The sequence below is a fragment of the Ptychodera flava genome, chromosome 14 (assembly GCF_041260155.1).
Source record: "Ptychodera flava strain L36383 chromosome 14, AS_Pfla_20210202, whole genome shotgun sequence".
Lineage (NCBI taxonomy): Eukaryota > Metazoa > Hemichordata > Enteropneusta > Ptychoderidae > Ptychodera > Ptychodera flava.
In genome coordinates, this window is record NC_091941.1 from 39,009,272 (window position 1) to 39,032,521 (window position 23,250).

General features: G+C 34.5%; 2 protein-coding genes across 2 annotated transcripts; one reads left to right on the top strand and one right to left on the bottom strand.

Annotated features, from left to right (window-relative positions):
• Positions 1 to 2,443: 2,443 nt before the first annotated feature.
• Positions 2,444 to 15,596, bottom strand: LOC139148858 (putative leucine-rich repeat-containing protein DDB_G0290503). The gene is made up of 10 exons (XM_070720288.1): positions 15,461 to 15,596; positions 14,137 to 14,752; positions 13,590 to 13,738; positions 12,156 to 12,432; positions 11,411 to 11,537; positions 9,941 to 10,197; positions 7,593 to 7,748; positions 7,044 to 7,201; positions 6,172 to 6,360; positions 2,444 to 2,912 (listed from the first exon to the last, which is right to left on the bottom strand). Exons 1-10 carry the CDS (start codon positions 15,594 to 15,596, stop codon positions 2,539 to 2,541), a joined length of 2,439 nt encoding a protein of 812 aa, XP_070576389.1. The 3' UTR covers positions 2,444 to 2,538.
• Positions 15,597 to 15,990: 394 nt separating this feature from the next.
• Positions 15,991 to 23,031, top strand: LOC139150424 (uncharacterized). The gene is made up of 6 exons (XM_070722790.1): positions 15,991 to 16,480; positions 17,602 to 17,799; positions 18,042 to 18,300; positions 18,779 to 18,951; positions 19,615 to 19,778; positions 20,845 to 23,031. The coding sequence occupies exons 1-6, from the start codon at positions 16,165 to 16,167 to the stop codon at positions 21,073 to 21,075; spliced, it is 1,341 nt and encodes a 446-aa protein (XP_070578891.1). The 5' UTR covers positions 15,991 to 16,164; the 3' UTR covers positions 21,076 to 23,031.
• Positions 23,032 to 23,250: the final 219 nt, after the last annotated feature.

The window sequence follows — 23,250 nt, forward strand, 5'->3', positions numbered from 1 at the left end:
AAAAATGGTATTCATTTTTCATTGATTATCTACAAAAGCTTGGAATTGGCAAATGTAAAACACAAAAGGAACAAACAATTTTCAAGTCCCCCCCCTACAGGTAGAGCAAAATTTTCAAGTCCCCCCCCCTCTACTACCCCAAAAATTTTCGAATCCCCCCCTGAATTCCTCCAGCCCCCCCTAACCGTTTTTTGTGAACGCAGCCTTAAATGAGCGTCGGTATAGCATGCATGTGTAGTGGCGTCAGCGATCAACATCATGTCGCCCACTAAGTAATTTCATGTCCCAGGCTTTACATGCATACATTCTCCATTTTCGATTTTTTAAGGATTTCATCCTACGCAAGTCAATCAAACGAGGGTGCGACTTATAATGCAGATGCGTCTTTTAAAATGACTTTAACGGTTCTATTTTTTTAATTTCGATTTGCTGTCAACACTGCACAACTAGAGGTTTCGTCATGTATGTCGCTATTCGTACTCGGAAAAACCAACTACAATTTAGCATTTTACCCAATTCGTAATTTCTATTTGCATTTAGTGATTAAAAAATAAGGTTGGCCGATAAAGATACTGCGCTGAACGTATTATTCTTAATTGAGAAATACAGCCCTAAGAAAACACATCCAAGATCGACATTTGGTCCAATTTTAATGTAGATGGTCATGTGAACTGGTGAAAAAATGAAATTTGCCCATATTTCGACTTTCATTCTCTGATTTCAGGGTGAAAAAATGGTTGGCCGCATAATGTCACAGATTCTTCAACTTTATTTCAAACAATTTCAATTTTTGTATGTTCTGTTCATGGGGAAATACTACTTTTTCTTGACAATTATTTTACAACATAGCTGTCACTCTTTTACCCACTCTTACTCGGACCCATCACCAATGTTCCAAAAATTATCCTCTATCTCAAATACATGTATTAACCCAACACCATCAGTGTATATGGCAATGTTGCTGCATATATAGCAACAAGATAGCTGTATGAAGTGGCATGATGGTTTGAGGTAATCTGCTTGGGATCACTACACGTAATGACTTGAATACTTATAAAGGGGGCTTGATCTTCATTAGATGATGCAAAACTTTTGAACTCTTCAGTATCCACCTATATTTCATATGTTTGAGTGTTACCAGCACATAAAAAGGCATCAACACTATCCAATTTTTTCCAACAAAAACACAGTTTATTTTTAAATTAAAAAAACTATTGTAACTGTGATTGCCATCAAAATATTGCACAGAGATTTACATTCAAACTTCAAGTCATTCCATCAATGCAAGTCAAGATGTGAAGAATCATGGCTTCTGACAGCTGTCTTCAGATTTTCAATCTTTGTATTAAGTACCTGTTGGTAATGTTAAGGTTAAATATATAAAAATATGAATAAATAAATGTGAGCATAGTCATTCCTATCAACTTACAAACAAAACACTGAATAAACTATCAGTATCGAAGAATTTGGAAGAGTTTCTAAAAGATTCAACACATACAACATTCAGCATGACAGACAACAGCTACATGTATTTGCATGATAACTTCTTAGCCATTTACAGTGGCGCTAGAATACAAGTAAGAATTTGAATCAAGTTGTGTGGGGGTTCGAATCCCGTTTGGGTTATAGTAAAAATTATATTTCTTTAACCTGAGTGGACTGTCCTGCTGGTGGATATTTACTTGTCCCCGAGGCTGTCTGATAGCTCAGTAAAAAGTTTCGTGCTTTTCCGATTACTATATATGTGTGTACTGTGTCTGTGTGTCGTCTGCTCCACGCACACCGTGTTGGTCGGTCGCGCACAGAATTGCAACATCTAAGTCGGTTACTGTGACCAACTCTTTTGGGTTGGAAGCAGTGGCCGACTGGTTTTGTGTGAGGCCTATCAGCTAGGCGATGTTGCCGTGAGTGTGTGGGGTTCGAATCCCGTTTGGGTTATAGTAAAAATTATATTTGTTAACCTCAAAAAAGTCTCAATTCTTCAGTTACAGGGAGCAAACTTCACCTCACACATTAGTCTTGCTTGCAACTGCAACACAATTTGGCAACTGATCAATCTCTGTACTGAGATTGTAGTGGCGTGGAAAATCATTCTGTAAACACTTGCAAAACATAGACCTTGCTCTAGGATACAGGGATGTGAAACGATGATTCAAGGGCTGTCACTTTTGCAGACGCAATTGTTAAAGTTTTAGCAGATTATTTATTATTTTTACCAGTGTGCAGAAAGTGCGATTTCAAACTTATTATTTTTACCAGTGTGCAGAAAGTGCGATCTCTAGCTGGATTGCTCCTATCAAAATCTGCTATTTCTGCCACGTTTATTTAGCCAGTTGGGCGCGTGCAGGACTGAAAGAAGTCCGAGTTTGGAATATTAAATTTGCCTGCAGCAGAGATTAGTGGGGGCGCGTGGTCAATGACTCGGAGACTCTCTAGCTTGGTTTGAATCATCCATGATGCACTGCTGCCCCACTCTACTTCAATCTCTGCTCTGTGTGAAGTTGGCAACTGATATGAGAGATATAAACACAAATGAACTTATAATGAATTTGAAAGGATATGAGCAGTGTCATAGTCTTCTCTACCAACAGCTTCTTCTAACTCTTGCTCCAGTGTAGCTATCTCTTGTCTGATTTCTTCATCCATTTCAATGTCGCAATCACCAACATCTTTGCATTTACTGCCAGTATCATCAGCTTTGTCTTCAAACTCTTCTTGAAGATGACTGAGGTAAGCCTGTACACAAGCAGGTTCTTCAAGATCGTGTTTGATGCAAAGTTCTTTGATCAAAAAATAATTTGCTTGTATTATTGCTTCAAGTAATTTGTTGTGATGCACTGATAAATCTTCATTTTTCATCTTCATTTTAACATTCTGGATTGCCTCCACAGCGTTTTCTTGGATTTTAAGATCTGTATAAAATAAATATGATAACAAAATTGAAATTACTGATCCTTTCATGTGTTTTCTACACAACTAAGAGTTTCCATGATATTGTAATATGTATGATTAGATGTCCGATTTCATAAAATTTACTTGTGAAATCACAGTTTTTCTAACTTTTCTAACAGACGCCATTTTGCCACCTTGTAAGAAGACCTCCTGTTTGCATATATATATATGCATATATGGGAACTAAAAAAGTCAGTTTCAAAATCATGATTTTGTCGACATATTTCAAACTTAGCTATTCCGAATTTTAAATCCACAATGGCCATAATGCAGTCTTGTTGCAGATTAGGAGGTAAAAGCTATTTCCTTTGAATTTCAAATTTGGACAATGTCACTCAAGCTTAAATCTGGCATGATTGGTTGATATTCACCTTCTGAAAGTGATGGTACCCACTACTTTGTCGTATAATTGATGAGGTGTGAAGGCAAAATTATGTTGCAAAACCTTAAAAGTATTGATTGATACTTCGTATATAGCCCCAAGGTACAGTCACAGCCATAGTCCCTACACACAAGGGACTGTGGTATGGTCAAAGATCTGGTTATAGACTCTCCTCCTTAGAAGGTCTGTGATCTGGTAGCTCATAGACCCTAGAGAAAAAATAAGGTCTATGGGCAATCATGGTTGAAGAATCACAAGGTATAGCTGGACTGGGATGTGTGAAGTGGCCTCTTCACACATATGTTTGAAGTGCCCTCACTTTGGTGTGTCAAGTGACTATGGCATGCTTACACTGCAAAGCTGAGAAGAAGTATGCCTTGGGCCATGGTCTATAGAGGGACCGTGATTGGGCCATGGTCAATAGAGGGACCGTGCTTGGGCCATGGTCAATAGACGGACCGTATTTGGGCAAACCATGGTCCCGTTATTTAGGGACCATGGACAAACCTTGTATTTAGTTGTATTGTGAAAGGGAATACAGCTACTTCCCGTTTGAGTGTTGATTATTAAAAATACACACAGATGACAAATAATTATACTTTTCCAAGGTCATAAGAAAAACTTTAAGTTGAACATTTGTAATAGATCTAACATTATTGAAAAATACCGCAATTATACGGTGTCGCTCACATTTTGTCAGAACTGGTACATACCAGTATGGGTACCAAAGATCAACCAGAAAAACAAGAATGACAAAAGCAAGTAAGGTCTGCAACTTAGGTAAGGGGGAGGTCATCTTTAGGAACATGCATATCAACTTCTATAGCAATGGGACAAGCAGATCCTACATACATAAGCAAATGTCAACAAAAAATTAGCCAGAGAAGCTTGACAAAAAGGAAAGGTGGGAGAGTGGGGAAAAAAGAGTAGGGAAAAATATAAAATGGATCTTTTAAAAAGGAATGCTACCTCATCAATCTTCTATCCCCTACCCCCTCCTGAATATCAAATGTTCCACCCCTTGGTTGATCATGTTTACATAAGACCAGCTGGCAGTATATTTACAACTTTGGGGATGTTTTAATTAATGCTATGAGTGCTATTATTCAAATGTAAACAGCACTTAAATCAATTACAGATAGTGAAATTCCTTCCACTGTGGGGGGGATTATGACATCTGGAATTATCCTGGATCCAAATTTCTCATCAGTTCTTGTGTGTCTTACATGCGATAGTTGCAAAAATTTGTTCCCAATGAAAAAATTTACCTCAGCTCTGTTTTCAGGATCAAATTTTACTACAAATTGATATTAAACAAGACAAAATTATGTTCACAGCCTTCGAAACTGTCTCACAACAAATCCTTGGTTGGTGTAGGTCATTTAAGGGCACAAAAGTAAATTACCTACAATACAAATATTTGGGGGTTTCCCAACACTTTGAACAGAAAATTTATCTAATAACATTCCTCGGGACTTTTGTACCAAATTACAAAGCTATCAGACAAGTAATTTTGAGAACAAGTTTTCTTGACCTAATATGACAAAATTGTCTTAAAAATACAAATTGGTATATTTCAGGACAATTTCCATATATCTTACTATTGTCATCCCTGGACATCTGTACACCAAATGTAAAAGCCGTCTGTCCAGGGGCTTTAAAATGAAAATATTTTTTACGATTTTTTGACCAAAAATAACAAAAATTGTCCCAAAACAGTAATATTTCCAATTTTGTTGTAATTTCAACAATTAGAAGGGTAACACCCTTGCAAACATCCAATCCAAATTTGAGAGCAATTGGGCTAGCGGTTTCAGAGAAGAAGAAATTTTACTTAAAATGAGAAAAATAACCAAAAAATTCAGCAAAAATATAAAATTCAAGATATACGATATTCATCAAACTGATTTGGATCAACCTTAGTAACCTGTATACCAAATATCAAAGCTATCAGATTAGTTATTCTTGAATAAAAAAAATTTTGACCAAAAATTCGGAAAATTGCCCCAAATTACAAATATAAAAATTCGGAAAATTGCCCCAAATTACAAATATAAAAATTTCAATTCAATTTGTATATACTTGACTGATGTCATCCTGAGGAACATGTATACCAACTTTCAGAGCAATCAGATGAGTGGTTTCAGAGTTAAAAATTTTTTGACTAAAAACTGAAAAAATTACCTGAAAAATAGAAACATGCAAATCTCATCCTAAATTTTACACAGCTGCTTTAGAATGCCTAAAGGAACCTGCACACCAAGTTTCAACCCTATCTGACCAACGGTTACAGAGTTTTAGCAATTTGCAGGGTTTTTCCTTTTTCCCCCTCATTTGCATATTTTTGACACTGACAAGTTCATTTGAACAAATTCACATCTCCACCCCTAGGTGCACCTGTACACCAAATACTAAGACAGTAGGTTCTGCCGTTTAGCTGTTTTTGATGTGGACGGACATACATACATACATACATACATACATACATACATACAGACATGCAAATGGCATGCAAATGAACTGATTCAGCTTATACGATTACCTCACATTGGTATACCAAATGTGAGCTAAAACCCTGATATTTATAATAAGCAATATCATTTATCTTACTTATTCCTTCTCATTGTCTAAGTGGTTGCCCTGTTGAGCTGTTGATGCACAAATAAATAAATAAATAAATAAATAAATAAATAAATACTCTGTTTTTGTCGCTTACATATTTAAATTTTTACAATAAGCAAAATGATATAAAAGACCCTCTGCTTGGCTCCAAATTGTCTGGCATTTGAAATCTGCAAAGTAAAACAAGTGCAGAAAAACAGATTCCTGTGACATACCAAACTCCAGTTCCCGTTTCTGCAGATCATCTTTTGAAGCCTTGAATTCTTCTTGTAAATTTTCTAACACTTTACTGTTAATTGTGACGTCTTCTATGGTGGCTTCCAGCTGTTTCTGACAGGATTCTCCGGTGGCTGTCAATTCCTTCACTTCATTTGAAAGATGCTTGGCTTCAGCAAAGTTTCTTGCTAGATTAAGAACATACCATTACAAAGAAATGTTTATGGTTTATATCTAATAGAGGCACAATGGATATGGCACTTTTCATGTCTGCTACCTATCTCAATCATCTGCAGTTATTTCAATCACACACTAGGACCTATACACAGAGTAGAGGCAAGAAGCTGAGATCTCAGAAGGCCATGTCAGATTATTTCAAACTTTGAACAAAGTATGACTATTTCTTATACCTTCCAATTCATCACTGCCAATATATCTTTTTCTGGTAATATTTGATATCCATATTATTTTCACAACATCATACAAATAAGTAAGATCATTAAAACAGTCGTTGTGAGTAAATTTATACACCGGTATATCAAGATGAAGCCATGTACATCATTAGAGACAGACAATCCATTATATTTTTAAGAGAACATATACATATGGCATTAGAGATTTGCAGGTATCACCAATGCAAATACTTTCTGAACAGGAACACATAGTAACAAGAGGGAAAATATGCCAGTTTATACATTGAAATTCGGAAAAAGCAGGTTTTTGAATTGATTATGCCAGCACCACTAGAATCCAACGTGTCACTGATAACACCAGTATCTTTGATATTCTCATCGTAAACAGAGCAATAACGCTTCTTTGTCATTCTGACAGTTGTACAGACTACTAGGTACTAGTTTCCCTGACAACTCACCTGCAACAGCCAGTTTCTTTGATTCATTCAGGCTTTCAATTTGTTCTTCAATATCATTTACTCGCTTTCTCAACACCGTCACCGATGTCTGTAATTTGAAAACAGCTGCCATCTTGTCTTTCACCTCAGCCTCTAAGACACTGACCTTGTCCTTCACCCTAGTTTATAACATAAAGACAGCTAGGTTTTCATTTAAATATTATAAAACCGTAAGATTTTGACAAAAGAGTTTGTAATGAACACCATGTATCTCATATATCTGTACTGCATTAAATGGATAATACGTCAGACAAAAGATTACAATATTATTATGGCCATCTTGGCATGCACCTTGTAAATCTTGATTTTACATTAGGGGGTGCATAAATTGATGCATACAAAAACATAGTTTTTTCCCTGTGATTATTAAACCCTTCAATTCTGAAAAAAAGAGTCATTTTTTCTGGATTCACTGTACCAATATCATTCTCACTTACATTTTGAAGAATAGAAATTAAAAGGGTCTCTAATCTTTCCTGTCCTTCTGATTGATTTATAAAGTGAAAATACCTTTCTAGCTCTTCATTTTTATGTCGTTGTAACAGAGGCAAGTCATTCTCCTCAAATGTTATCTTTGCAAGTTTGGCTTCTTCACCTTTCAGGTCTTCAATTTCTTTCATTTCTTCGACAAGTTTCCTTTCCAATGTTTCTTTGTTTCGTAAAGATCTGGAAAGCCAGGTAAATACGCAGGAAAAGATGAGAAAATCAAACAGGTACCCAAATAGTTTCATTTATTTGACCAAATGACTTCTTTTTCATGTGGTGCAAACTATTTACCAATGTCATGATATGAAGAAGAAACTATGTCTGGCATGATATCATTCGTAATCAAAGAGGGGGATGTAAATATCTATATCTGTATATAAATAATAACACAAATAACTTCAAGTACAAAGTAATAATATGACAGAACCCCATGGCCTGTGAGTGCAAGCGCGCCGTACTAGCGGTATTTGCACGAGTGCTGCGGTGTATTCGGCGGGTTTGTGAAAGGACAGCCGAATACACCGCAGCACGAGTGCAAATACCGCTAGTTCTACGCGCGTGCACTCACAGGCCATGGGGTTCTGTTATTATTACATATGTTCTGATAGCCAAACGAAGAGAACTTTGAACGTGGAACGCTTTTGATTTTTTCACATTTTGAGCTTGAAAGTCCTCTAAATTATCGATACAAATAACAATTCGAAAATTTTTACGGGAAATTTAAGAGTAAGATACGGCAAACGTAACTTGTCGAACGATCAAATTTCACTGTTCACCGTGGCACACAAGCGCTCACTCAGTCTCTGTTATCAAAAGCGTGTAGGACACACAAGCACAGAATAAACTGCATGCAAAAGTGACTGTCTATTGTAAACAGGGAATGTCCGGTGAGAAGACTACTGGCAAAAACGTCTCTGAAAATGTTAACTGTTTAATTGGCTCCGCTGCGCCCGCAGTTACGTGTGTTTCGATGTATGATGGCTAGAAACGGACGTCGCCCGATGTCAATGTTTTAGCTTCGCTGACAAACAAACTGCTCTTCCGGATAATAAAAATCATTCTCAAACTATAATAAGTACATGCAATTTTTTTTTTTTGTAGTTTTTAATCAGTAATGTCATGCATTTTACTATAACGAGCATCGAACCAAAGCGAAACAAAATCTTGTAGACGACATTTATTGTGTTTACAAACATAAATAGTTCCGGGTCAAAATTGGTAAATACTCATTAACATAAAGGAATGGCATAATGTTTTTGGTATTGCACTGCAGTGCAAATACCGGTAGTACGCGTGCGCTTCGATGCGAGTAAACTGTGGTACATATGTAATAATATCTGTTACTTAAGTTTCATGCATCATGCAATCCTCAGACAGAAGAAATAAAATAAATCTTCTGTCTGAAGATTGCAGGATGCATGAAACTTAAGTGACAGATATTACTGATGCGAGTAAACTGTGGTACATATGTAATAATATCTGTTACTTAAGTTTCATGCATCCTGCAATCTTCAGACAGAAGATTTATTTTATTTATTTTATTTCTATCTTTCAGATATTACTGATATTATTACTTTGAACTTGAAGTAATTTGTGTTATTATTTATAACGCTCTGCTTTTAACATTGACCACTGTACCGGTAATTTATCATGAGGACATATATATATATATATATATATATATATATATATATTATATATATATATATATATATATATATATATATATATATATATATATATATATATATATATATATATATATATATATATATATATATATATATATATATTAAATGCTATATATATACTATATATATATACTATATATATATAATATATAATATATATATATATATATATATATATATATATATATATATAAAATATACAAAATGTATACCATGTGCCCTCCCGGTTATCACCATAATGGCTTTATGGCAATCTCTGAACTTGGGCTATATATATATATATATATATATATATATATATATATATATATATATATATATATATATATATATATATATATATATATATATATATATATATATATAATATATATATATATATATATATATATATATATATATATATATATATATATATATATATATATATATATATATATATATATATATATATATATATATATTTATATATATATATACTGGTATATATGAAAAAGCAAACTGATGGAAACATCCTGCTTTTCATAAATCTCAGGCGTAAACATGTTTCTGTTCCAATTTTACATGTACATGTATATTAACAGATATCATGACATACAATTGAATTATTCTGTTTACAGCGTGCTGAAATCTTGAAAAATATTGAGACATTATTCACAGCAATATCAAAGGAGATCTTACTGATTCTGTTTGGTTTCCACATCTTCTTTCTTTTTGTGCAGTTCTTTTTCCATGAGACTGAGTTTTTCCATTTCATTGTCCAATAATATTTGCTGCTCTTCAATCTTTTCTCTTTCTTCCTTCATCTTCAGTCTTTCATCTTGAAATTCATTGTGGACTTCTTCAATGTTTTCTTCCTCCTTTACAATATCAGTGGCAATTTTGGCTTCCTTCTCTCGTAAAGTAACTAGTTTCCTTTCAAGCTCTGCAATTTCATCCTACAGGAACAATCATATCACTGGAGTCTCAAATATTCTCAGGTGATCAGATACTGTCACCAAGAGTCAAGGTCAAAGAGTAAAATGTGGTTACATGAATATTGACCATTAATGATGAATAATTGAATTTGATACTTAAAGGCCTCTGTTGGCACCATATTGTCTCATTTACCCACTAGATTACAATTTCAATGGAAAACAAAAGGTTATCACACCTCCATAATCCTCTTACAGAGTAGAACAAAGGTGATCCCAGGGATCGCAAACAGTGCCTTTAAAGGGCCAGTTGCTGTCTCTTGTGATGATTTTTTTCAATATTTTTGATCTGCAGTATGTCAAATTCAAGTCATTAGTCCTTGCTATTTGGCTTGCAAACAAAGTGTCTATACATGTTGTTTACGTTTGAATTGTAGTTCTGACCCGAATTCACTTGTCAACAATAACAATGTGGCTTACACATGTACAGGGAGAGTTAACGAGCTGAATACTGTGTATCTCAACATGCTTTGGGGGCAGAACAAGAAACTGTAGTTGACATGAGAACCAAATCATCCAAAGTTACAGCTACTGACCCTTTAACACTTGATATGCATGTATGCTTTGTATTCAAATGACTATCATTTAGAATGTTGAAATTCAAGCAACACATGGTACCATGTCAAAGTCATGAGTTTAATCAGCATTTTCTTCACTCTTGGGAAGACGTTGTTGACTGATCATCAGGTATATTGTCACTTAAACATATGCAAATGAAGGCAGGCTATAGAAACTGTGAAATATGAAATACATTTACCGAGACTGACCTTGACTTATTTTTCACATTGTATTGCAAAACCCAAGAGTCAAATAATCATGTACATATATATATATATATATATATATATATATATATATATATATATATATATATATATATATATATATATATATATATATATATATATATATATATATATATATATATATATAAAATAAACCCATGCCTATACTCCATTGCATGGAATTGTTTCAACACAGTGATAGAGGTACTGGGGGTTTCAAAACAGTGGTGGAGGGACTGTGGCTGCACCGGAGTAATGGAGAGACTTGAAAAGTAAACCAAAAGCAATCGTGGATTCAAAATTGGGTGGATTGGTGACGACATTAATAGAGCTCAGCCCTTGTGTCCCTTTACAATTTTCAGTGATGCACATGAACAACCAAGAATGTTTACCTTCACATCCTCCATTTCCTCTTGAAGACATTGCTTCTTTTCTACAAAAGTTGAGGTCAGCTCACTGATTTTTGAGTCTAATTGATTTTCACACTGTTCTAAATGCTTTCTATCAATTGATAGATGGCTGTGAAAAAGAGTAAAACAAACATAAAGGATAAGATATTGCATAAGTTTGCAATTTATCTTGTATACTGGGCAATCACTGATGTCTTTATTTTAAAGGAAAACTCTGAAGTGCACTCTTCATATATTTCCCGACTTTTCAGTTTAAGATCCAAATATAAATCAAAACCATAGAACACTCTTTGCTTCAATGCCCTAACACACTCAAAACTTTCTACCAAAGGTACATGCATTCTTATGTCCCTACACAGTGAAGGAAATGTGGATATAGCTTCCAGTTGATGCAGTCATGTACTGTTTGAATGACATAATTTTGCAGTGAGAGAACATTTACACACACAAGTTTTTCACAAGTTGTTGACATGAAACAATGTGTAGAGTCTTTGAAATATCATGGAGACAGAGGCAGGTTGCATGCCTAGCTCTTGAAGTTGTTTTATTAATATTTAATTCTGGTAATTGATGAAATTTGGTAATCATTTTCTTTTTTAAAACTTGCAAGTAACTTGGCAGTGAAGTTATGGAAAGGTTCTTACAGTCCTTACTAAATTCACTATCAGACAGTTTTATAAATTATTCACCAGAAATGTGCCATATGATAAAGTACACCATTCATTACCTTAAAGATTTCTGCAACTGACTTTTCTCTTTTTCAACGTCTGCGTTTTCTTTTTGAAAAGTTGTACTAAACTTTTGTTTTTCTTCTTCAATAGACTTCTCTTCCTGTTCTTTTTGAGCCGACAGTTGCGAATGAATACTTATCCGTTGCTTTTGTTCTTTATCATTGAGCAATATCATTGTCTTGACAAAACTCCTGATGTTGTCAAGTGAAATCATGGGTGGTGTTACATCAACTTCATTTTGGAGAATGGTGACTCTTTTGTCAATTTCCTCAGCTACCAGGAAATAATAAAGAAGTTGAGCTGAGAATGATGGAATCAGATCCCAAGAAATAGTTCTACGCACCATGTCCCTCATTTACAATTGATGCAAAGACAATTATCTAATTATGTAGGTTTAACTATTGTAGCACTATAGCAGAGCTGAATGGATAATGATGTAGAAGACAACTTGAGTTTTTGTGCCACAGTGTGTATCAGTATAAACTGTCCAAATAAACCACTGCTGAGTGACAAACCATTACTGGAAAAATACTAGAATTGTTTGTTTTGGTTAAAAACCAAGTCCTATATGGATTAGTTTTGCTTTACTTGTATCTATCAAAGACCTGACCTAGACAAAGACAGTATGTATACTAGTCAGTAAAGTTTTTGAAGGAACTACAAATTAGACCAAATTTGGCGTGAGATGTTAGACAAATTAGGCATTACACTACACACCATGTGAACTTTTACAACCCATGTTGTTTCTATTACTTATGCTCGAAGACTACTTTTTTTTACACAATTCAATGAACACTCATCTTGATTGCTAACCCATTTTCAATTTACACATTCTAAGGTGATCAACAAGACAGGAAAGAACATTTCATGAACCTCGTGGTAGAGTTAAATTTACTGGCAATTCACTTTTTGATTGTATTTCAAGGCTATATAATAGATTTTATCAAAGTCTGCCAATTTTAATGTATCTGCTTTGAGTTTTAAAAAGTACACGATAAAAGTGGTTGTTTTTGATTTTGTATTTTGTCCTGGTTGTTTGTCGTTTACTTTTACTTTCTCGTCCTGTATCCACATTTTACATGTTTTTACCAAAATCCTCATATCAGTGCAGATGTATATGGTTTCAAACTGTATCATATCTGTGTTGGAGTTTGAAATAAATAAATAAATAAATAAATAAATAAATAAACCCATACATGATTTATGTCATTCTTCAATGCTGACCTATATCTCATAACTGCAGTTTTACTGATTCTGGACCAGGTACTACAGACTTATTTTTGACAAAGAGTATGCAAAGACTTCTTTATTTCAAACATTCCACAGAAAACTTTAATTAGGAAGAATAAAATTTTGGGGATGCATAAAAAGTAAAGTTTCATGTCAGACTGTATGAGTTAAACAATGCAGTACCTCAATTCAAGACTTACCTTTTTCAAAATCTTCTGCAATCAGTGCCTTTGATTGTTCAATCTGAAGGGTCTTGAGCGATTGTAACTTTTCTATGTGTCTCATATGGGCACTTTGAAAGTTCTGCAAAGTGATGTTCTGTTTGTTTTCTTCAGCAGCAATTTCTGTCCTGTATAAAACAACACAATAAATGCAACAATAAATACAGACTCTTACTGGTGTGTTTCCTTACAACTTTACCTGTGCAAACAGAAATTATAAGTACCGTAGATGCAGCATGCAAAACCTTTGTTAACTCCCCTACACTTACATTCATTTCTCGGGTAATGCCCACATTTATTTGTACACATACCATAAACGGAAAACTGCCTCAATATAAAATACACAAATAATTTTACCTTGCACCTTAAATCTATAACACAAAATATTATAAACAAACATTTTTTTATCAAAGCATTCAATAGAACTAGTTGTAAACATAACTTTATGTCAGTAACTCTATTTGGCTTATGGAATAAACATTCAAACATTCTGTAATAGCAATCATTTCTTTGATGAGAATTTCACCTTATACTCTGAATGTTTGCTTGACTGGTCTGCAGCATCAATTCAAGTTCCTCTTTCTGTGTTAACTGAAGGTTATAGCAAGGTTGAGTAGTGTCTTGTGGGATAGCAGCTCCTGCCTCCTCTATATCCTGATCATTATCATTCAAGTTCACATTTTCTGTGAGTTCTTGCCCAGTAAGAGATTCATCTTCAGGTGTAAGGCTTTCACTGGTAGCAGGTTCCTGTATAAAGCTGAAACCACTGATCACACTGTCTGGTTCTTTTCCCATCTTTGAATTGTCCTGTGTCACATCTTCTCTGTCAACTTTATCGTCTCTTCCCTGATTAACACTTAATCTGCCCGCTGATGCAATGCAACTATCATCCAGTTCTGACTTCAATTCAGAATCAGTTACTTTTAAATCAAAGTTCAAATCCAAACCAGCAAGTTCTACACTGTAGTTTGAGTTCACTTGTGATGATTTACTTGCAAACTGATCAAGACTTGCCACAAAATCATCTCCCCTGACATCAGCGCCTTGTCCTTGGCTTTCATATTCTTGGAAGTCTTTATTTTCAGACTGTTGTGACAGTATCTTGGTGTTTTGAGAACTTTGGTTCCTTGAAAGCTTTCTGCCTTATCTGAAAGAAAGCATTAACTCTGTTAAATTGCCATAGTTTTCACAGAGCCTGAGAAATATATTGTCAACACTACCTAACCAACATAGGTATTGTAAACTGAAAATTAGTTATCTAAGAACACTAGAAATCTGGTAATAAAACATTGGAACATGACAAAAACAATTCGAATTGTAGTGACTATGGCTTATTAACTATAATTAGAATAATAATGATAATGACAATGACAACGACAATGTTGTTATGACAAAATAATAATTACTTAAATTATTATTATTATTATAATTATTATGTTGTTGTTGTTGTTTTATAGTTGTTAAGGGATGCGGACGTTCTTGTACTTAGGTGAGTCTGCTTCACTGGCAACACACCTCAATAATTTGATGATTGAGGTAGCATACAGAGTACCTCTTTGACTGACATAACTTTGTGAATTTACTGCATGATGTAATTTATGTACCCAAAGTTCATTTAAGGTTCCATTGATGGGGGTTACCGAAGTAAGTCAGTGGGGTGTAAAGCTATTTCGCCATTGGTGATGGTGATTGACATGAAATGGTAACGACTAACGTGGTGACCCGTACAAGTTGTAGTCACGCTTGTACACATAAAAGAAATCCGCCTTTCTCTCGTTCTCAAGATAATTTCCAGGGTTGTAATATTTAATATATATCCCCTGGGCGCCTAAAACAATATTTAAACTTACCCTCGTCATCGTGGAAATCTGAATGGTCTTTTACAGGTTTCGAATTTTGACTCGGGCTCGATTTCACCAATGTTTGACAGCTGCTGTTTTGGTTTGGCGATTTTACATTCAGTTTCATACCAGTGAAAAGTGACATTTTGACCTTACAGTGACTAGGTATTTCGATCTAATGCCAAAGGAGTGGTATGGCATAGCACAGAGTACCCACGGCTCAGGTGTTAGATCCGTTGACGTTTAGCTTCGCGGTATTTAGGTTTCGTAGAGAGTATGACTCTCTCTCAGTCTTGAGAAGCCTCATTACTTCCGGGATTGTTTTGTCCTCGTTCCGACAAGGTATTTTAAGCCCTCTACAGTTAGGTCAATTTGAAAGTGAATCTCTACAATAAGAAACGGAATAGAATGGAGATAATTTCAGCATATAAATCAATGTAACATTATGAGATATCAAGGCATAAATGATGAGTCAATTTTAAACCGTAAAATTTCAGTGTGGCATGTGCACAACGGAGGGATTCCCTCTCCAGAGGGCGATATATATTTTAATCATGATTTGTACTTTCATCCTTTGAAAACACGTCCGGTTGTGATATCCGGGTATGCGTGTACGCGTATGTGTATGTATCCGGCCACGACACATACGTTGCTTTTTATTGGCACCTCACAGTTTTTTTATTTAGCGTAGGTTGGACTCTTCGACATTCAGTATGGTGACATGCAGTGTAGTTGCCCAAGCTCTGCAAGTCTTGTGTTTGTTGACTATCGGAAGTTGGAACTTCCGTGTTTATGCTCATGCCCAAGATCACGACCACAGCAATCACCACCAAAGCTTGGATAAACCTGATGGCAGCGACTTAAAGTTCAAACACACGGCCAAAGATGGCCAAGCCATGGAAGGAAACAGAAGGAGCTCAAAGGAAACTTTGACTTTTCAGGACAAGACGGAGATATTGAATTTCATGATTGGCCCCGAAGACTTTTTCCAACAGTACATTTCAAAAAGAAAACCAGTTCTTATCACAGGTAAGTTTCTTGGTTTGTTCATAATTCACATTTTATTTCACTCACTTTGTTTGTGATACTGATACTGCAAAATATGAAGTTTAAAACACTGCCAACCTTAATCCATAGATTTCATTTTAGCAAGTTGAATGATCATTTATTTTTCAAACTTTTAAAGAGGAATATTAGTTTTTACCCATAAGCTACAAATTCACTCTGCAGTCTTCATGAGAGAAAAAAGTGCGAAATTTGCGACTTGCGAAATCTGTAGAACAATTTACCCAGTCTTCCTTCAGATGCATTGCAACATGCCTTTTCTTCCAATCAGCAATGCTGCATGCAAGTCTGAAAATTTTGTATGTTTTACAGTGCACAAACAATGAATATGTCCTTCACTCGACGTTTATTACTACATCATATATACAGATGTGTACTTGTACCAAATATGTACAACTTCTAATTGTATACATTACTTTCCAAGCATCCTTGGATTAACCCTTTGAATGCTGTAATTTTTTCCAACAAAAATTTTAATGCAACATTTACCAATTCTCATGATTTTTTTCTGTAATTGTTTTGATAGTTTTGGATCAAATTGACACCACTTTTCATTGGCTACAATTTTTGATGAAAATTTTGGGAGAAATCTGAAAAAAAATTGACTTGGTTATATTTATAAAGGCAACAAAAACTGACTTTGGCACTGAAAGAGTGAACCTTTAAGGGAGTCGAGATATTGGTTGCATGTAAGGGAGATATTTTTCAACCTAACCACTACTATGACTTACATAGATTAGAATCAAACAAAGAATGAACTTGACAATTGACAGTCAATGTTGAAGTCCAATCATTACAGAGCCCTTGGTACAAATATTTGATTTGAACTTTCCCCTGTAATAGGCCAGTACAGTGAATTTAAGGTTTTGGCCAAAGGAAGTTCTTGTTTGGTCAATAATTTTGTTCTGCATAGCTTGACTACAGTCAAAACTCAGAGGACTGCTGACAAGGTGATTCAAAGAGTCAGATTTCTTCTTGAAATTGAAGCGAAAGTCCTCATGAATATCCTAATATTCTGATTTTAAAGACACCCTATATTAAAGAAAAGTTTTGATGTAATGTTATTTTAATCTTCTCTCTCTCAGATTCCATTCATCATTGGCCAGCATACACTCTTTGGTCTGAAGAATATTTGACAGAGAAGTTGGGAGATGAAACGGTATCTGTCAAAGTGGACAGTCAAGAACAAATGAGTATGAAGAAGATGACAATGAAAGAGTTTATTGAAAATTATAAGAGTGATCCATTGACACTATCACAAGAAGTATATCCTTCCTTAGATGGTACGTACAGTAACTTATTTCACACATAATCTGCTGTAATCTGTCACTGGATTTAAAAATGCCAGTGACTTGATCAATTGAAAATATTATTTTGCTGAAAATACTGTAAGAACTAAAGCTATATCAAGGGCATACTGGTATGCTAATATTAGTATCATCTAGTCATTCAATTATTTTCAACTTTTTAATACAAATTTGAACCCTTTGACAATTCTAACAGCTATATTTGAATCCACCCCCAGGGGACATTTCAGTGCCTACATGCCTCAAGTGCGCCAGCCTCTTCCAAGGATCTTTCACAACAGATATGCAAATAAGCAGTGGAAGAAGCAGATCCAGTCTGCATGTTGAGGAAAAGGATGCGCTACTGTGTGCATTGAAGGGTAATCAAAGTGTGACGCTGGTATCACCTCTAGAATCACGTAATCTGCGTGCAGATGAAGGGAATCCCATCGGGACATCACCCATTGATATAACACAGAATATTGACAGTATTTCAAGGTGAGAAACACATAACACACAAGATAATTTTCAATTCTCCATGTCAATTTATTATCTGAAAGGAGATGATATCAAACAGACAAAGATACTGCACATACTTATTCACATGTAATTCTCTTATATTACTAGAATCTATTTCTTTTCCCTAGTACTGTATTTATTATTTATTTCCATCAGTAAATTGTCAGCCATTTGAATTACATATAACTAAGTACAAATGATCTAATGGCTGCACCAGCGCCTAACAGAATTAAATGTATCATCCCAATTAGACTTTTTACAAGTGTAGATTCTTGAACAGTAAGTCCCTTATCATATCATGTCTTCAATCAGTTCTTCATAATTCTGCATTATCTTTGTGCAGTACAATTAATATCTACATGTTGTGTGCGCAATATTAAATGATGTTTTTTTGAACAGTGGCCAACACCTCACTTGTATAATTTGATGAGAACAGTCACAATCATTTCTTTTGTAGTGATCGTTACATGACCTTTGACATGCATGAAGGTGATATGTTATATATACCCAGCCTATGGTGGCGCCAGCTATCTTTGCATCAAGGTGGTCACATAATTGTTATGGTATCATGGATACTCAAAACTGGCATTTTGACTGGGAATATTGACCATAACAAGTTCAAAAATCCAGGTACCATTTTACCAGTAATTCTCTTGCTAGAAGGTCACTTTCAGTCAAAACTCTTATGTTACTATGATAGATGTCATCATATCTTAAGTTTCAGCAAACTGCATTAATCCACAAAATGGAAGATTTTGTTCCAATCGTCATCAAGATTTTCAAATCTGTGGTCTTCCTGAAATACATTACCATACAACTAAGTCTATTTATTCAGTTCCAGCTGCATGAAATTAATTGTGTTCATAATATCACGATGTTTTGATGGTTATATAGACAGCGTTTATCAGATGCTCACCGGCTTGGGGTTGTAATGATGTCTGCCAGTATATTTATCAAGAAGACAACAAAACCAAAAATTGTAATAATGCTGGAACTAAATACTCCTTTGCCAGTCTTGGTGCTATCAGCTGATTTGTTACACATTAGCAATCATTGACTGTGTATTAATTGTATGCACAATCACAACCTACTCAATAAATTGAAAGTTTATGCCACTGATACAATGCCATCAGATGCAAAAAATGTAATTTTGTTGGAATTTTATTTTTAATGAATTAAGAAATTCTGCTAAATTGTTTGTACGTTTTTAGTTCCTTGTAGCATAACCTTAAATGATATCAGTATTGAGGGATGATAGACTGACCTCTGAGAAAACATTCCTTTTCTTTGTAGGATCCAAATTGTCTTTCAGTGATGCACTGATTCAATATGAGGAAGTAATGCAGCAAGTTGGGAGAACTGCAGTGCGCCCCCAGTGTCAAGATGAGGACACTTTTATGAATGACTATGCCTTTGAGTCGGCAAAAGATGAAACGCACGATGGACCAGATTTTAATGTATGTACATGATTATCATGTATTGAGAGATATATCCCACAGTTCACTATTAGCACCATCCAAATGTGAATGAATAAATTCTTGCTAGTTTCAATAGTTCATTGAACAGTGCATAACCTATGGAGCATGACCTAGCGTAGAATGATGTTCATTTTGCCATCCAAGTGAAAAGACAAACAGACTAAACATCAGACAATGTGATTCAAAGATGCATTTTTGCAAACTTTTGACTGTATACTGTACTTTATATAGGGATAAAACATTGCTGAATTTGTGGGGTCAAGAAAACTGTTAGCCAATAAAATTATGTAAAATATTGAATTTTAGTGTTATAGGTAGTCAACAGATTTCAACAAATAGCATGCAAAAGCATAGTCACTTGCATAAAATAATTTAATGCAAACCTATTACCAAATACAATTATGTTATGCTAAAATACAAAGTACCTGTAGTAGTTTTTTCAACAAAACTCATTGGTGCACAATCAGTATGTAATGTACATGTATTTGTTGACAAATGGATTCTCACTCAGACCATGAGTCAGCTGTCAACAATAGCATCCAAGCTGTGTTGACAAATTAAACACTTGACATTTTAACATGATTTGTGAAGATAAAAACAAGAAACTATATTTTATGTATAGAACAGAAAAGGGGGAAAAACAGCAAAGGTTGCAGCTACGTATCGCCTTGAATCATGAATAACTGTGTTGTTTCATTATGAAGTGCATACATTCATAAAAAACAATATTTATTGTTTCTTTATCCCAGTTGACATATATCTATTCAGCATTCATCTATTCAGCATTCATTGTCATAAAATCATTGTGTATGATTCATAAAAAAGCACGAGTTGCTTCAGCTGCTTTTTAAAAAGATCTGAGGAACACTTTTTTGTCTTACCTTATAGCTATTGCACTTGTACTGTGCTCATAAGTTGCCTGTAGTCTTGGTATATGGAAATAATTCCTGTTATTAATTTGAAATACTTTGATGTATTATACTAGTACATTCTTATTTTATCTTTCCTTGTTCAAAATTTGTTTTGATTTTTCTGTATATTTCAGGAGGATGAAGACTGTCATTTTGATAGAGATCATCAATTGAGTCCCTGTCTACTTCCAGAAGATGCGTGTGATGCTGGTGAGGAAGAACTGGAATGTACACGCTATGTTCTTGAATATTGTTATGAATGGGAAGACAGAGGATGTGTTGTAGACTTGCCTCAGGCTCTCAATAGACTCTCACATGCAGAGCTTGAAGATCTTCAACATGGCCACTCTCACCTTGAACCTTAGCAAAAGAGACAAACCATAAAGCATTCCTGTTTTAAATTGTATTCATTTTAGTAAAGACCTGGGTACATTGTGAAATTATTACATTTGCAAAAATAGATTACTATGTTAATATTTAAAAGACTTTGTTGAGAATTTAGTAAAGGCAAGATATTGTCAATCTGTACATTAATGGGAATCTATTTGTTCCAGATGACTGTATCATATAGTGTGTTTCCTTTTATGTGACAAAAGAAAATCATTTTTAATGCATTATAATTAAAAGCGTTGTAGGTTTACTTGTAAATTTGTGTAGATACCTGTAAGATTTAAAAAAGGACATAATATGTATGTGAATTCTTAATATGTAAGAGAATTCTATTTTTCTATTCAAATCCATTTTTGTATCAATTGCTATTTTCAAATCTTCATCAATACTACCAAACTTGGCAATGAGGTGCTTGGAATTCATAAAATTTGGCTGACATTCAATTGATAGATTGATGACTTCTGTATTTTCAATGAAAACTAAGTATTTTTAGTGACAATTTTGAACAATTGGTATGATGACAAAATGGTGAACCATCTTTTGATCTTTATATGTATGTGTTTTGATATGTGTATCATGTGTCCAAAGTTCATCATTGACTAAATATTTTCACATTTAGTAATGAAGGCAGGCATATATCCAGTGTTTTCTCTGCCTGTTCACTGAAGGGGCAATTTCTGCCCCATTCATCAAAATTTTGGGGCAGCCTTGACATTTTAGGGCAGAAACAACAGCAAATTCACAGGCCACTTCATTATGCGCTTGTGGCACCATAATATGAGTGTATTTGCTTGCTTGTTTTCATGCTGTCAATATAGTAACTTTTAAAGGGCAGAAAATGGCTTGACTCTGCAATTTGTGCAATTACGCAGTCAAGAGAAAACCCTGTATATCTACAGTTCAACTTTGATTTGATTTGTTAATATTTGTGTCACATCTTGCCAAAAGAGTCCTTTAACCTCTGCAAGCCTAGTATCAAGTCACTTAGTTTATAGGTGTCTTGCAGAAATCTTATTTTCTTTAGATTATGGCTACAGCAGTCTCATGCATTTCCTAGCGGTGAATAGTTGTGAGCTGCTACTATTGACATTATGAGCAAGAAACCTTTGCTTTTTCCTCAACTTGAAAAATACTGTCATTGTATTTGAAGGAGGATGACCCCATGGTACCTATACCAGGTGTTATCAGAAGTATATTCATAATTTGTTAGTGCTTTCGTTGATTACCACGCAAAAGCTGTAAGGAATTTATTATTTTAAAAAATTAATATGATTCAGTGACCAGCGGTTTATTGACTAATTTCAGTTCACACATTTTGTAGTTTTCAGTGCATTTTGTAAAACTGTCACATTTGTTATCAGCTTAGTAGAGGCCATTGAAATGATGAATTGATGTCACTTCTGTCAATGTGTGAAGCCATGACAAAAGGCCTGTTGAACGTAACAAAAGTTGTGAAAAAGAATTGTAGTGTTCGTCAGTTGACATTTCCAGTGAGTTTTAAGATAATTGAAATTGCATTTTTACCGCTCAACAAATATACCAATTCTACATGACTACACAAACAGTAGTATTATTGTCTTCCAAGATGTTCATGTCAAGACAGATATCAAGAAAATTCTAACACATATCAAATAACTCTCCAGAAATGTTTCGTAGGTTTTGTGGGAAAAAAATTATGATTCTATAGATTTACAGTGATTTACATATTCTGAAAGAACTCGACTTTAGACCTTAAATGTTTCCACCCACTACATCAGCTTTAACTGTGAACAATGTAGAAGAAGACAGCAACTCATGTCACTGAAATTGAAAAGGGCAAGAACCTTATATTTGGCATTGTTACTTTGCAATTTTTGAGTTTATGCAAGTCTTATCTTCTGTACAGGTTGTAAGATGATTTGTCTTTATAATACAAAAATTCATTAAATATACATTATCTTCTAATTTTTTCAACCAGGTGTGTAAGGTAGGATGTATTGAAGTAGGAGATAATGTATGAGATCATAAAATTATATGTTTAAACAAACGATGGCGCGCGGCTTTGTACCCAAAACTGAGAAAACAAAGACGATGCTTGTTGTATTTGCACGCCAAATACAGTTGTCATAAATTTCATTGTATTCACGGAACAACCAGATTGATCTTTGCTA